Source organism: Meriones unguiculatus, chromosome 14, assembly GCF_030254825.1.
Source record: "Meriones unguiculatus strain TT.TT164.6M chromosome 14, Bangor_MerUng_6.1, whole genome shotgun sequence".
Lineage (NCBI taxonomy): Eukaryota > Metazoa > Chordata > Mammalia > Rodentia > Muridae > Meriones > Meriones unguiculatus.
Window position 1 is genome coordinate 4414346 of NC_083361.1, and position 16640 is coordinate 4430985.

Genomic DNA, 16640 nt, shown 5'->3' on the forward strand with positions numbered 1-16640 from the left:
GAAGGAGCCAGTGTGACGCGGGGAGGGCATTGTGGGAAGGAGCCTGGTTAAGTAGCCGCCCTCAGCCGGCCGCGGTGACTCACGCCTGTGATCCCAGCACTGCCCAGGCCAGCCTGCTCCAAAAAGCGATTCCAGGACAGCCAAGGCCACACCGACAAACCCTGTCTGGAAAAAAAAAAAAAAAAAAAAAAAAGACTGCCAAAGGATCTGGCGTGGTGGCACACGCCGACATATATTGGGCAAAATGGGGTTTTGAGGAATATTCTACCAGTTGGAAACCGATTTCATCTGGACTTATCCAGTTCACTAGGGACCCCAATTGATAACTGCAATTAACATTGATTTGCCTCGTCGCCCTATAACCCAACCCTGTAATCAGCTATTGCTTTCCGTCCCCAAAGAGGGAAAGAACTATCCCAAGTGGCTGCAGGGAAAAATTTGGACAACGGCAGACAGGAAGGCATGGGGGAATAATACACCTCAGCTTCCTCCTTTCTGATATTGCAGCAAGGACTATTGGCCCTGACCCCTTAAGTCCGATTACTACCAAGGCTCCCCAGAAAACAAGGATCCCCAAACCTCCAGTTGCTCCTGGCCCCAAAATTAACCAAATTATGAGGCCTTCCCAGGAACCCCAGTCTGACCCTCTCTGGGAATTAATGCTTAACACTTACGTAGCCCTAAGTGGGACTCGACCAGGCCTCACTAAGTCCTGTTGGTTGTGTTAACTCACGGCCCTCGTTTGATGAGGCTGTGGCAGTCACCAATAACTATACCCTTGCCATGGATATGACCAGTTGCAGATGGCAACCACCCCCACAGGCCAGACTTACTCTCCAGGTAGTTCAGGAAGAGGGACTTGCGTGGGGACAGTCCCAGACACTCATCAAAGCCACTGCAACCAGACCTTAACTCTAGGGGTGGGAAGGATCAATATTTGGTACCTCCCAATAATGCTTGGTGGGCTTGTCCTCTGGCTTGACCCCCTGCACCTACAGTAAGCTGCTCTCAGATTCTTACTGTGTGCTGGTGCAGCTGGTTCCCCGACTAATTTACCAAAACAATGAAGAGTTCCTCACAGCCTTGATCGACCGTACCAGCATAACGTACGAAATAAGAGGGAACCCATAACAGCTACAGCTATCACTCTAGCAGTATTGCTGGGAGCAGCAGGAGCAGGAACAGGTGTTACTTCCTTGGCCCTCCAGGATAAGTGTTACGGACAGCTGAGGCAATCTATAGATTTAGACAGCCAAAGACTGGAGGACTCAATTGCATACCTCGAACAGAGCGTTGAATCCTTGGCCGAGGTTGTCCTCCAAAATAGGAGCGGACTTGACTTGATGTTTCTGCAGCAAGGAGGGCTATGTGCAGTGCTCAAGGAAGAATGTTGCTTCTATGTCAATAAGTTGGGTGTGATAAGAGAGTGGCAGTCAGGGAAGGTTTAGAACAGAGGCGTAAGGAGAGAGAGGCCAAGTCAGGGTGGTTTGAGTCTTGGTTCAGCGCGTCTCCATCGTGGACACTTTGCTATCCACTCTCTTAGGCCCTCTCCCAGTCATAATATTACTGCTTACTGTTGGGCCATGTTTGCTGAACCAGCTAATGACCTACATCAGGCAGAGACTGGGGACTGTCCAGCTAATGGAACTCCGATCACAGTACCAACACCTGGCCACGACTGACAACAACACCAACTCATAAATTCCCCCTCCCTTCAAAATAATAACTCTGCTACTAGTCTGTGTCTAGTCTGACAGGGTTATTCTCCGTGGAGCCACCTGCGACACCCGTGTAAGCTGATGGACTCAACAGGACTCATCCCAGACTGATACCGGGAGCTTCGGACTACACAAGACTGCCCCATTGTCGATGGCCCCATGGTCAGCATTGAAGCAGCTATCGAAGATCCTCAGTCCCTGATCCCACCTGGCAGCTAAAAATGATATAAAAGCCCCCCTCCCAACACCAAGCTAAATGACTCGGGCACATCACGAATATTCAAGAAATTTTTCTCTTGAAAAGGGGGAAATGAGAGGTTCAGAAACTTAGAGTTAATTCCTGGGAATGGGGCAAAATCACCAGATCACAGTCCTTTCAGAGCAGAGGTCCAGCAGCAGTCCCCGACCCAGATAAACCCTAGGGTGTGACTAGGGTCACATAGCCCCTAAGAAAGTCCATGGAATGTGCTAACTCCCCCTCCCCCTTGCTACAGCCTAACCTGCACGTAACAGGGCAGTGGGGGGAGGGGGTCAGGTGTCCCCCAGGTAGCCAGATCTGATCATCGGCAGTTTTGGCGCCTAAAAACAAACCAATCATTTTAAAGGTCAGCTCCCCTAGAGACCCTTTCACCCAATCCTGTACCGCCAAGACCTGCACTTCCCTGCTTGTGTTTTGACCCCTTAAAAACCCCATTCCCTCAGAGTTGAGGGTCACTTGCCCCTTGTTCTTTTTTTTTTTTTTTAAAGATTTATTTATTTATTATGTATATAGTATTCTGCCTGAATGTATGCGTGTGAGCCAGAAGAGGGCACCAAATCTCATTGTAGATGGTTGTGAGCCACCATGTGGTTGCCGGGAATTGAACTCAGGACCTCTGGAAGAGCAACCAGTGCTCTTAACCTCTGAGCCATCTCTCCAGCCCGCCCCTTGTTCTTATAAAGGGCAGCCACCTAGCTCGAGTTTCTAATAAAGACCCTCGTGCGTTTTACATCAGACTCAAAGCCTGTCGGTCATCTGGGGACTGCCAACTGGGTATTTCAACGCCTTTTATCCCATCACTCAGAAGTAGAGGCAGGAGGATCTCTCTGAGTTTCAGGTCAGCCTTTTCTACATTGCTAGTTCCAAGACAGCCAAGTCTTCCATAAAATGACAACTTTTTTTTTTTTTTTTTTTTTTAAGGAGAGGAAGGAGGAGGAGGAAGAGAAGAGAAAGAAAAAGGAAAAAAAAAAAAACCAAAAAGCAAAGACTGGAGGCTGGTGCAGTCAAAGCGTCTGCCTAAGGGCAGAAAAGGTACTGCAAGCTGGTCAACACCCACAATGCCAACATTAAGGAGGAGACCAAGAGGATCGAAGTTGAGGCTCCCCCTGCCCCTTTGGCGATCAAGAGAGGTCAAGGCGAGCCTGGGCTACAAGAGATCCAGCCTCAAAAGAAGAAAAAGCTGATTGTAGTGGCCTGAGCTTCCAGTCTGTTCTCCAGAACCTGTTTCTCCTCGTGTCTTAGAAGCACTAGGATTACAGACAGCACCCACCTGCCTTTCCCCATAGGTCTTGAGGAGTAAACTCAGGCCCCCAGGCTTAGAGGAGCTTTAACCACTGAACTTTTATCACCTTTGGCCTGACGAAGGCTGGCCTTGAACTCATGTCTTCGAGTCTCTGATTCTTCAGCATATCCTGCCAGCATATGCCACTACAACTGGCAAGAGATTTTAGAGTTAGTATAAAGCCTGCCCGGAGCATAGCTCTACAATGGTCCCTTTGATCATTGTCCTCTCAGTCCTTGAGAGCGTGCCCATTGGCTCCATCACACTCAATGTGTCTCCTGAAGTCTTTCAGAGGAGGTCATGACAGGGAGCCAAGACAAGGTCTCAATGGCACCTTTATTTCCATGAGTGAGTGCCAGGCCCTATGGCCAGGTGCGGTTGCCCACACCTGTAGACCCAGCACTTAAGAAACTGAGGCAGGAAACCGAGTTTGAAGTCAGCCTGGCTACAAAGAGCACGGGACACTTGGGTTAAGGAATCTTCCACTGGTTTAACGGTTTTCCTGGCGCCTGCCAGTTAAGCACTGCTTGTCACAATACACTGGAGGCCACTGTTTGCACTGAGCCAAAGACTAGCCCGCCAACAAGACAGAATTACTCATGTTGAATTTCTGCACCATCAAGCAAAAACCAAATTGTTTATCTAATACTCAGAACAATTGGAAGAGGGAGACAGTAGCCAACTCTCTAACCGGTTTTAGATGTCAGTCCTCTGTTCTAGATCGTCTAAGGAAAATAACTTTCAAACAACACATCTGGGGTTTCCTCTCTGTTTTTCTGTCTCTCAGCCTCCCCGCTCTCTCTTGGTCAGACACTGGCTGGCCTGGAACTGGAGATGATGTGGACCAGGATAGCCCTAAACTCAGATCTGCCTGCCTCTGCCACGCGGATGTCGGGATGAAAGGCCGGCAACAGTGCACACTCGCAAGCTTGAGCCAGGTCATCGTTCCCTAGCCCTGAGTTTCCTCTCGTTGTTTTGAGACAGGGTCTTAGTGTAGCTAAGGCTGGCCTAGAACTCACAATGTACCCAAAGATGGGTTTGAACTCCTGGTCATCCTAGCTCTGCCTCCAGAGTGCTGGACCACAGGCCTGTGCTGCCTGCCTTGGCTTACCAGAACTTCTGAGACAGGTCTCTCTCAGCTGTCCAGACTGGCTTCAAACCCAAGAAAGCCTCCTGCCTCAACTTGCTGATTCCAGCTTGGATCATGAATTTGTTTATTTACTTACTTGTTTTTTTGTTGTTGTTTTGTTTTTTTGAGACAGGGTTTCTCTGTGCATCCCTGGCCATCCTGGACTCTCCTTATAGACCAGGCTGGCCTCAAACTCACAGAGATCCTCTTGCCTCTGCCTCCACCACTAGACCCTCTTTCTTTTTCTTTCTTTCTTTCTCTCTCTCTCTCTCTCCCTTCCTTCCTTTCTTCTTGCGATACTGGGCATTGAACCCAGGACTCTGTGCTAGGCAAGTGTCCTTCTGCTGAAGTATGTCCTATTTATTTACTTGGTGTGTATGTGCATGTGTGTGCATATCTAGGTTTCGTAGGACAGCTTGCAGAATGGCTCAGTGGTTAGGAGCATGTACTGCTCTTCAGAGGACCTGAGTTTCGTTCCCAGCACCCATATCAGGCAGCTTACAATTGACTATACATTCAGACCCAAGGACTCTGGCACCCTCTCCTGGCGTCCACGGGCACCTACACACATGTAATGAGACACAGACACATACACATAAATTAAAAAAAATAATAATGGGAATACAATAGGACATGATATTAAAGGCTTTCTATTTTCCGGAGATCTTCCTTCTTAAGAAGCACAGTTCAGAAGTGAGAGAACAATTAGGTATTTTATTGACCCCAGATGGTGTCCAGGCTTTACAAGGCTTAAACTGCTGGTTGTTCAAGTCCATGAGACAGTACTTCATAAACAAGCAACCTGAGGCACAAGTGAACTACGGGGACAACAGGGGGTCAACCTCACACACACACAGCTTTGCCTTGAGAGCTGGGAAGATCTCCACTTCCCATTCCCGGAAGCATTTGTGTGGGATGGTGGATGATGACACTGCTGGTTCATGCATAACCTCTGCGCAGACAGACACCTGGGAAATCAGCCGACAAAGCTGCACTTTGTGGAGGTCAAAGGGGAATAAAATTTGGGGAGTTGGTTCTTTCCTTTCACTATGGGTTCCAAGGATCTAATTCAGACTGTCAGGGTTAGAGGATCACAGCAAGTGCCTTTTCCCAGTGAGCTATTTTGCTGGCTCAGATTTTTAAGTGAGTGTGTGTGTGTTTGCGCATGTGAAAGCTAGAGTTTAACATCCGCTTTGTTCCTCAACTACTCTCCACAATTATTTTCATTATTAGTTGTTTCGTAGAGGCAGGGTCTCACTGTAAGTCCTAACTGTCCTGGAACTCACTATTTAGACCTGACTGACCTCGAACTCACAGAGATCCACCAACTTCTGCCTCCCAAGTGCTGGGATAAAGGTATGTGCCCGGGGCTCAGCTCCCACCCCTTTTTAGCTGGGGCTTTTATCCAGACCTGGAGCCGCTGGCCCTTGTTATATAGGTGCTGGGGAGAAACACAGATCTTTGTGCCTGCCTGGCTAAGCCATCTTCCCAGACCTGGAAGTGTAAATTGTTTTGCCCAGCACCTGGGATAGACATGCTCCGGCCCTGAGAACATCCCCAGCTCCCTTGGGAGGTCTGCCTTGGTTTTATCTTGCTTTTACATTGCCTTGGCTAGCCTCAAGACTCTAGCCTCCAGCCTTGCCCAGGTGCCCTGTAGGACATCTTAGCATGATCTGATATTGAGCTAGCCTTCTTTAAAACCCTCGGGACACCGGTTGAAGTTTCTATTGCTTGCACTAGAAATAGCAGGTCTGGTTGGGTGCCTGGGTCCCTGGCAGCCATCTGGACAGCAGGAAGAGAGGCACTTGGGACTAAGGCCTCAGTGGAGAATAGCAAAAGAGAGAGTGAACCTTAGGTACACCAGGCCCTCCATGGCTGTGGGGCATACGGCCTGGGGCTCTCCCCAGGCACAAGGGAACAGTTAGGTTATTTCAGTCAGGGTTTTGTTATTTTCAGCAGAAATCCTTCCTAAGTGACATAATTGTGTGAACACAGTTATTCCCGGCCCTGAGGGCTGTGTGGCCTTCCACAGCTCCTCTCATGTCCCTTCAGCCTGGCACTATATTCCTTTGATTATAGGAGTTAATATTATGAATTATTTTTGTTGTTGTTGTTTCTATTATTTTATCACCTGGCTCCTGCTTTGCAGCCCTCCCTGCGCAGGAACTCTCCAGCCTCCTGCCTCAGCTCAGATGACAGGCACCTGGCTGATGTCATCCTCTCGAAGAGCATTGTTAGGGTCACCATTCAGCGGCCAGAGTCCCAGAGGTCCAGCAACTGTTAAAATGAGCAGGGCAGTGTCCAGACACAGGGTCCAACTGGGAAGAACAGCTCCAGAGCCCAGGGCCACCAGCGCGCCCTGCCGGCAGCCACAGCCTCACCATGGAGCTGTGTGCTCAGCTCCTGGCTCAGTCCTTTCCTGCTAAGCCACCGAGGGAGAAGCTGACCCGTCACAGGGCTCTTCCCAAAGGTGCTGTGGCCCACAAATGCCTGAGGAAAAGGGACAGTTTCTTCTCTTTGACCGGCAGGTTTTGGGTTAGTTCTTGTCCGTTCTTCCAGGAAGACCACCTGGACATTTCAAGTCTATTCCTCAGTCTTGACCACTCTGCCTTGTCCAGTGCCCATTGGGGTTTGTCAGTGTCAAGGGACAAGTCGGCGGGTCAACCTCACTGTCCGGTGACCCCAAGAAGAGCAGGGCCCAGTCCACCTCCACTATCACTGTGCACCCAGCACAGAACAGCCAAGAGACAGAAGTGAGGGTCTGTGGGTGAGCTGTAATATTCTTTGCACCCGACAGCTGAGGATATCAGGGTTCAGAGCGGGGAAATCATTTGGCCGAGGCAGAGCCACTAACATGGTGGCTGAAGTGACGTCCAGAGGCCCAGAGGCCCGAAGAACCAGCAAGTGATGTGTGACGGATGACAGATGTGAGTGCGACCCCAAGAGAATAACAACAAAACAAAGCAGCATCGATCACCGCTCCCACCAAGAAATCAAAACGCCCAAGCAGCCAGAGAAGAGACGAGAGGAAGGGACGGGGAGAGAATGGCCGGATCGGTAGCCTGAGGCGCCCAGGACAGGTGGGCAGAGCAGCCTCACCTCCCCGTGGGGTGCTGTGAAAGACAGGAGAGCGCGTGGGCATTCCTGCAGGTCCACTCTAGTCACACGGGGCCCAAGGCCCAGGCCAGGTGTGCCCAGGTTGACACACCGGCCCAGCTACCTGGGGATGGAGGCGTAGTTCGTGTGGGAGCCAGCAGAGAGATGCTGGTGCAGATCTGTCCGGGTGTCCAGAATGTCCACCTGATCGTCCTCACCCCGGCTGAGGTTGGCAGGGGCCGGATCCGGCAGCAGGATGAGGTCAGTGAGGCCATGGAGGTCGGACACGTGGCGGAAAGTCTGCAACACCAGCACCATGGCAACCAGGCCCAGGAAGAGGTATGCTGCAGGTGTGGGGAGATGGAAAGATGGCAAGTTGAGGGCAACCCGCCCTCAGACTCCAGGGCAGGGGTGTGGTCCAGCCCCTTTAACACCACTTAGGAGAGGGCCGTTTTTTTCCTGAGACACCCTCCACCCCCAACTGCCAGCCCGAAGATGCCAGCTACTCAGCTCACCTGTGACAAGCACCTTGTAGAGGGCCCGGTGAGGCTGGCCAGGGGCCTCCCCAGGCACATAGTCCCCCAGGCCGATGGTGGACAGGGAGATGAAGCAGAAGTAGAAGGCGTCCAGAAAGCTCCAGGCCTCCTCAAGGTAGGCGAAGACCGCAGCTGGTACCAGGAAGAACACAGCCACTACGACCACCAGCAGGACCAGCAGGTGCCAGCGGGCTGCCCGCTGAGGGTGCCAGCCCCAGCGCAGACTCAGCCAGGACAGGGGCGCGTGGGTGAGCAGCAGTGACAGGCGCTGGGCCGAGGCAGTCAGGAGCAGCATGGTGATGGGCACACCCAGGAGCGCGAAGAAGATGGAGAAGGCTTTGCCTGCATCTGTCAGCGGGGTAGTGTAGCCGTAGCCTGTGGGAGGAGAGGCCTCTTGCGCACTGGCACCTCGGCATCCTGAGATACCCCACCCCAGCCTTCCTGACTCCAGTGGAGACACCTCCATCCAAAAGTTGCCGTCTCTTTGTTTTGTTTTCGAGACAGGGTTTCTCTGTGTAGCCCTGGCTGTCCTGGACTAGCTTTGTAGACCAGGCCGGACTCAAACACACAGTGATCCACATCTGCCTCCCTGAGTACTGGAATCAAAGGCTTGCCCAGCTGAGCTGTGGTTTCTTCTGAAGAAGGGAAAACCCATAAATAAACCCTCTGGACTCATCTCAGTGAACTTGCTTTGAGTTACTTGCATTTAAAAAACTTTTCTTCCCAGTTCTGGGAGCCTGTAGCCTGGTGCAGCTGTGTGGAGCCATCCATTCCTCAGCCCCTCACTGGGGTATTCTAGGCAGGGGCTCTACCTCTGACCCACACCACAGCCCCTCACTGGGGGATTCTAGGCAGGGGCTCTACCACTGAGCCACACCCCAGCCCCTCACTGGGGGATTCTAGGCAGGGGCTCTACCACTGAGCCACACCCCAGCCCCTCACTGGGGGATTCTAGGCAGGGGTTCTATCACTGAGCCACACCCCAGCCCCTCACTGGGGGATTCTAGGCAGGGGCTCCACCACTGAGCCTCCCCCAGCCCCTCACTGGGGGATTCTAGGCAGGGGTTCTATCACTGAGCCACACCCCAGCCCCTCACTGGGGGATTCTAGGCAGGGGCTCTACCACTGAGCCACACCCCAGCCCCTCACTGGGGGATTCTAGGCAGGGGCTCTACCACTGAGCCACACCCCAGCCCCTCACTGGGGGATTCTAGGCAGGGGCTCCACCACTGAGCCACACCCAAGCCCCTCACTGGGGGATTCTAGGCAGGGGCTCCACCACTGAGTCACACCTCAACTAGCTACGAGTACTCTAACACTAGCATCTTTCCATGGTAGGACTGCTTTTCATCCCTGTCTTCAGCAGCACTGAGATGACCCACAAGAGCAGCAGGTGTCAGGTCTTTGACATCCTCGGCTTCTGATGAAACGAAGAAGACCATCGAAGAGGTTGTAACGACACTGGCTTGACCCACAGCGTTAGCGCCGCCTTGCACCATAGACGCCCGCTATGGGCTCTCCGCAGAGGCAGAGCCACCCTCCCTGCCAGCCCTGCTCTCCACCAGGCCCCTCGGTGAAAGCCTCACCCGGGATGCCACCCTGGGGACCTACCCCATGTCCCAGGTGGGTCCGAAGAGTCCCTGGGAAGCCAGGCGTGCTGTTTCACACCTGTGAGCTCAGGACCCAGCGAGCCGGGGTTGGAAGGGCTGGAAGTCCAGTCCGAGGCCAGCGTGGGCCGCACAGAGAGCCCCTGACTCAAAAAGGGAAGAACCTTGTTGGTGTTGGGTGTTCGGCCCCAGGCTTCAGGGAGGGGCGGGGTGAACCTACTTAAGCCAAGCTTAGTAATAATTCCTTTGTGCCTTTCACTACCGCTATTATTACATGTATTTTGAGGGTCTGAAGCGACGGCTCAATGGTTAAGAGTACTTGCTGCTCGGCCAGAGGACGCACGTCGGATGCCCAGCACCCACTGGTGGTTCACAATCATCTGTAACTCCAGTTTAGGGGATCCTGAGAGAACTCTCGGAGATCTGCCCACCTCTGCCTCCTGAGGGATGCGACCAAAGCCGTGCGCCAACACCAACCCTACCTGGCAGGACCCACCTTTTGACCTCCTCGGGCACCAGCATACTTGTGGCGCACGCACATACGGTCAGGCAAAAACTGACAACACAAATAAACCTTTAAAAATGTAAAAATAATAAACTTTAAATTACACTTGTTTTATGTTATTTAGTGGGCTGCGTTGGGCCCACAATTCACGGACATTCACGACCATCCTGCCGTCCCCTTAACGCTGGGCTTACCGGCGTGCAAACACATCTAGGAATTTTTTTGCAACCTTTCAACTGGCATACATTAACTGTGTAAAATAACATGTTTGTTATGACGTTTTCTTACATATATTTAACATTTTTATTTTGTCTTTGGGGCACTAGGTCTCATGGCAGCCCACCTACTTTAGACTTTTTTTTTTTTAACTATTTTACATACTTGTGTGCACCACGGGTGTGCAGGAGTCCCTAGAGGTCAGCTTTCCTGGAACTGGAGTGACAGCCAGTTGTGAGCTGCCATGAGGGTGCTCAGAACTGACCCTGGTTCCTCTTACCGGGAGCCCTCAGTGCTGCAGCAGACAGTGCTGAGCCGCCCCACCCCGCCCCGCAGAGCCGGCATCAGCAGCCCCCCCTGTGGCCCACCCACCAGCCGCCCTCCCCCTTATCTCCATGTTTTATTTCCATCACTGGCCAAGCCCCAGATTCCCCTGGTGTATTCCAGGCAGGTGTGGAACCCCGAGACCTCGTCCTACTTCCTCTTTTGAGACAGGTTCTCCTTAAATCCCCCAGGCGGCCCTTGAAACTGGGATCCGCCCTCCCCAGCCTCCAGCCAGCTGGGAGGCCAAGCCTGAGCCACCAGGCCGGGTCACACTGCCGGCTCTGGCACGCTAAACTGCTCGCGTGAGCACTGAGGACGCCCCGTGTTTCCGCCAACCCCCGAGGCCGCCTTTCAGCACTGACCTCAGAAGACACGCGCAGCTTGGTGGAACTGGGACTCTCGAAACAGACCCCCCTGTTCCATATTTGAATCTAGGGGTTGCCATGCACAGTGGCAGAAGGGATCCGATTTACCCACAGGATCCATCAGGACCGATGTACCTGCTGTAGGCTATTTCACCAAAACTCCTGGTTACAGCCACTCTGCCTTTATTTCCCGGGCTGTGACCACTCCTTAGCCCCTGGAATTGTGGAAACAGGTCTTCACTGCCTCTTTGTCAGCAGCCTTTATTAATGCTATTTGCTTGTTTTGCTTTTTTGTTTGTTTGTTTTTTTGAGACAGGTCCCTCTATGCAGTTCTGGTTGGACTGAAACTGGCTACATAAATCGGGCTGGCCTTGAACTTGTAGCAATCCCACTGCTGCCTCCTCTGGAGTGCTAGGACAAAAAAAAAAGTTTGTCACAATGTTCTACACCATCCTAGTTGTGTGACTCTGTGCAAGTTGGCTAACTTCTCTGGTCCTTAGCTTCAGAGACAGACAGACAGATAGAAAGTGAGTGGCAGCACTGGGTGCTAGTACCACACACCTTTAATCTCAGTGCTTGGGGGACAGAGATAGGCGGATCTCTGTGGGTTCGAGGCCAGCCTGGTCTACAGAGCTTCCACAATAGCCTGGGCCTATAGTTACACAGAGAAACACTGTCTCAAAAACAAACCTAACAAAGTGGCAGCTACCTCACAATGCTGTGTGTTGACTGAGCTAAGAGCCGGATGTGGTGAGGCCGCTGTCTCGTTGAAGTATGGTCTGGTTTCACAGCTGAGGAACCGTTACTGTGCAGCTGCCCCGACAGGCTGTGCCCTGCTGTCTTGTCTGACCCCCCTCCCCTGTCCAGCTGCAGCACCAGGGGTGACCTGTCGGAAGTGAGAATCTGAGAGGAGACAGACAAGGGCTGTGACCCAGGGAAGTCCAGAGCAGGTCAGGCCGGCTCAGGAAGTTTGAAGAAAGCTAGCCTCGGGGGAGAAGGGTTCTTTCTTTTCTGTGAAGAGTCACCCAGCTCTGTTGCCAGAGACCTCAGTTGGCTGGTCACACACAGTGAGGGCCCCCAGTGGGGGTGAGGGGGAGGCAAAAGCCATCCACCATGGCATGCTGCTGCCTGCTGGAAGCAGCTTGGTGTGGCTCAGCCTCCTCCCTGTCCCCAAAAGGGGTCAGCTCATGGAGAGGGAAGGGCTGCAGAGCAGCAGGACCTGGCCTCTGAGGGGTTTCCCAGGTCTGTGGTGTGAGGGTGGAAGGGACTCTCCGGGAGAAATTTCCCAGGGTGCAGGCAGCGGTGGGTTCTACCTGATGGGGTCTCAGAGAAAGCTCTGCAGAGTGCTAATGTGTGTGCATAGATGGTGTTTTATTTTATTTTTTTTCAATTTTTCTCTGTCTGGCTGGCGTATGAATTCGTGTGCACAGGTGGGCCTGTTCAGGCACAGAGGCCTGAGAAGCGTGTCTGGTGTCTTGCTGCTCATTTCCTCCTCAGTTCATTCCCTCAGGCCGGGTCTCACCAGGAACCTGAAGCTTGTGGAACGCCCAGGATAGTGCCTGTCTCCTGCCCAGTGCTGGGGTCTAGGCTTGCACAGCCAGGCTCGGCCTGCCTGAGTGCTGGGCTTCTGACCTCAGTTTCCCATCTGACCTCACTCTTCCCCATGGCTTCTCCCTTGTCCTGTTCTGTTTTATTGACTAGACAGGGTCTCATGTAATCCAGGCTGGTCCTCTTGCTTCCATGTCCTGAGCACTGAGGTGCACGTCACCATGCCCAGGGTCCTGTGGGCAGCAGTGGCGCATGTCTTTAACGGGGAGACACAGGCAGGCAGGTCTCTGAGAGTTCAAGGCCAGCCTAATCTACAAAGTGAGCCCAGGACAGCCAGGGCTACACAGAGAAACACTGTCTCAATAAAACAAAACAAAACAAAAAGCTGGGCCTTTTAGTCCCAATGCTTGGAAGGCAGAGGCAGGTGGAATGCAGGGTATCAGGACATAAAATGGGTAAACTCGTAAAAAATAAAATAATAATAGAATTGAGGTGTTGAGGTCCTGTTTCCATAGGAACAAGGAACCAGCACCAGCAGATTTCATCTGGATTGTGTGAACTCTCATACAGCCAGAGCTGCTGAGCCCAGGGTGTCTAAAGGAGGTGGGAAGGTCCTTTCTAAGATCCTTGCTGGATGTCAAGGGTAGAGTAATGCTTTTTTTTGGGGGGGGGGGCTCTGTCATAGAGCGCCTTGAAAGAATGCCACGTTTCAGGCTACAGCAAGGCTGGGAGGCTCGGGAAGTCCTAGCAGTGGGTTTGGGGGAGGTCCAGCCTCGGGTCGGCCCACCGCCCCAGCCGGCTTGGAAAACCCACAGTGAGCATGTTGGTCATCTAGGGTGAGGACAAGGAATGAGTCTTTGCTTGGACTATGTCCTGGGTGGGGATTTGCTGTCACAGAGCGGCCTCACGGTCTGGAGAAGGGACAGGGTCCCGTTCATGAGTGCTCGAGCGCTCCACCCTCCTTCCGAGCTGAAAGAGCCCCTCACCGCTGTCCTTAGCTGGGAAAGGGTTAGAGGTTTCACTGGAGGTAGTTTAGGGCAGGAGTCTGGGCTTGGAGGACTTCAAGCTGGACAGCCAGCGACCCCCGCCTGGAGGACACCCTGGGCTCCCCCCTTTCTCACTGCTGGCTGTTGGAACTGCTCTAGGCATCCTGGGTCTAGAGTGGACGAACTTTATGAGAAATCGCAGCAGTACAGGGGCAGTGGAGAGATGGGTGGAGTCCTGTGTTAGACTGGCAAATACAGGCACAGGCTCGGGAGAGTGGGATGGGTGCCTTTGGTCCGGGGCTCTCCTGCTGCTGAGTGCCCAAACGGGAGAGGATCCCAGAAATGGTCTCAGGTATGGCTGAGGTCTGTCCTAGAAGACAGGTCTTCAGTAATGGTGTCCTGGGGTCAACGACCAGCTCGCACGAGGACCTGAGTTTAACACCCAGTTCACTAGGACACTGAGTTCAGGAGGAAGCCAAAGCGGCTGGTTCCAGGAAGGATCTATCCGGAGTCTGAAGAGTTGGTGAGCCAGCTCTGCGGTGGACACAGCCCCTGGGGTCAGACACCCAAGGAAAGTTCCAGGCCCTTGGCGATCACGCATGACAGTCCTAGGGCTAAGACAAGAATGGAGCCAGGCCTGGGGGCCCACACCTGTAATCTCAAACACGTAGGGGGCGGGGCAGGAAGATGAAGTTCCAGGCTGACCTGGGCCCAAAGGGAGATGCTTATCTTAAAATCAAACAAACCAGAGGCACCGGGAGGGATGCTGCCACAGGCCGTATGATGAGAGGGTCCCTACTCCATGGAAACTGCGGTGAAGAGAACCTGGGAGGCACAGCTCGGCTTGCACTAACTCTCTCCAAAGGGGGCGGCCACAGCCGGTGCGGTTGCTCCGAGCCACTTGGGCTGAGGGTGCTTCTCGAGGGGCCCGGTCCGGGGAGCGGAGGGTGGCACTCACTTACCCACGGTGGTGACCAGCGTGCTGGCGAAGAAGAGCGCGGAGGCGAAGTCCCAGGCGGGGTCCGAGGCGTTGGCGGGTCCCGAGGCGTTGGCCAGCGCGGCGCGCCCCAGCCGCCCGGCCGCCAGCACCCGCTCCACGAAGGCGTCCAGGGCGGGCGCCGGCACGCAGGGGCTGCGCCGCAGCAGCTGCTCCCGCAGCGAGCCCAGCTCCGCCCGCAGCCGGGCCTCGTGCGGCCGCTCCAGCCGCGCCACCAGCAGCGCGCCCAGCGCCAGGTACCCCGCGTAGGCGGCCAGCGCGCCGGCCAGGAGCGCGCCCCGCCGCATGGTGCCCGCGCGGCCCCGCCGCCCGCTGACGTGGCCGGCCCACCGCCCGCCGTCCGCCCTCGGTTCCGGGAGCTCCGGCGCGGCCACCGGCGCCCTGAGGAGGAAGAGGAAAAAGGGGAGGAGCGGGGCTGGCGGGACCGCCCCGCCGCTGGGAAACTGAGGCACGCCCTAACGCCAGGTGTTGGGACGGGACCCGGGAGGGTGGAGTCCCACGCTCCGGGATCCGGGACGCCCACGGGATGAGTTCTTCGCTGCCGCGGAGTTCCGTCCAGCTCGGCTCCCGCAGCACCCGGAGAACTGAAACTCTCCTCGGGGGTGGGCGGGGGCGTCCGCCCGGAATCTTAGCACCTGGGAGTTCCCGCCAACCCCACACAGAGTGCGGCAGGCCCGGGGATCAGGCCTCAAGGCGTAAGCGCCTGGCTTAGCATCTCCAGGTCTTTGCTGGAGGCACTGGGATGCGGACGACACTGTGGGGAGGGGTGGGAGGGACTGATCAGGCGTCAGGAGACGTTGTTGGAAGGGACAGCGAGACTCGTCTACAGAACAACAAACAAACAATCAAGAACTCCCTAATAAACAGCCTTCGGAGTGGCTTACCCCTTTATTCCAGCACGCAGAAGCAATATCTCTATCAGTTTGAGGCCAGCCTGCTCTACACAGTGAGTTCCAGGGAGACACAGTAGGACCCTGTCCCAAAAAAACAAACACAAATCGCCAAAAGCAGAACAAGGCGACAACAACAATAAAAAAAAAAAAACAAACAAACAGATGAGCATTCTGGAGTGGTTGTGGTAGCTTACACTTGATACGTTAACAGACTGGAAGATCACCGGCTAGAGGCCAGCCTGGGCTACCTAGTGAATACCTGTCTCAGAGGCGGGGTAGGTGGCTGGAGAGGTGGCTAAGCATTAGCTGCCTTTGCAGAAGACCCGGGTTCTATCCGTTCCCAGGATCCACAGGGTGGCTAAGCTGTAACTCCAGTCCCAGGGGGCTCCACGGGGTCCTCTTTTGGCCTCCTCTGACATTAGGTGCACATACCTACACACATCCATACGTACTTGATCAAAACACCCATACACACAGAAATAAACAAACACAAGCAAGCGCCCCAGAGCCGGGGGCTGAGGTGTTCCTATGTACATTTAAATTTTTATAGGTGGAGGAGCCGAGTATAGGGAAGCATAGGGAAACTGTCTCAAAAACAAAAACCTAGTAAGTAGCCTGGGGTGAGGGGTGGGGTGCGTTCACCCTCATGATTCCAGCCCTCAGGAAGCAGAGGCAGGGCAATCTCTGAGTTCAGGGCCAGCCTGGTCTACAGAGTGAGATCGGGGTCAGCCGAGGCTACGGAGTGAGACATTGTCTCAAAAATAAATAAACATGCAGAAATAAAAGAGGGATTTCCCTCATTTTCTTCCGTGGGTTTTCCCACAGCCCCTTACAGCCTGAACTCAGCCCCGTCCTATAGCTGTGTGGAGGCGTGCCAGAACCCTGCCCACAGAGAGACCACAGCTCAGACACGTGGAACTGGCTCTGTTTATAAACTGGCTCTGAAAATTGTTGGGACAGAGCCCAACTTGGAGCTGGCAATTTATAGGAAGAGATGCCTGATAACAAAAACAGTGACAAGAGCCACAATGTCCCAGGGGTTGAGGCAGCCCTGGGTACATACGCCTTTTTATTGAGTCCTCAACCCTCCCACAGGACAAACAATAAACAATGAGAAAATTAAGGCTTAAAAACGGACTTCGGGGACCAGTCAGACGGCTTGGTGGCTGAAGGCCCTCT

The 16640-nt window shown here is 53.8% G+C and overlaps 1 protein-coding gene across 1 annotated transcript; it reads right to left on the reverse strand.

The window, feature by feature from the left end:
• Window positions 1-5082: 5082 nt before the first annotated feature.
• Window positions 5083-15277, reverse strand: Kcnk6 (potassium two pore domain channel subfamily K member 6). Its single transcript, XM_021643903.2, has 3 exons — window positions 14534-15277; window positions 8000-8395; window positions 5083-7828 (listed from the first exon to the last, which is right to left on the reverse strand). Exons 1-3 carry the CDS (start codon window positions 14853-14855, stop codon window positions 7605-7607), a joined length of 942 nt encoding a protein of 313 aa, XP_021499578.1. The 5' UTR covers window positions 14856-15277; the 3' UTR covers window positions 5083-7604.
• Window positions 15278-16640: the final 1363 nt, after the last annotated feature.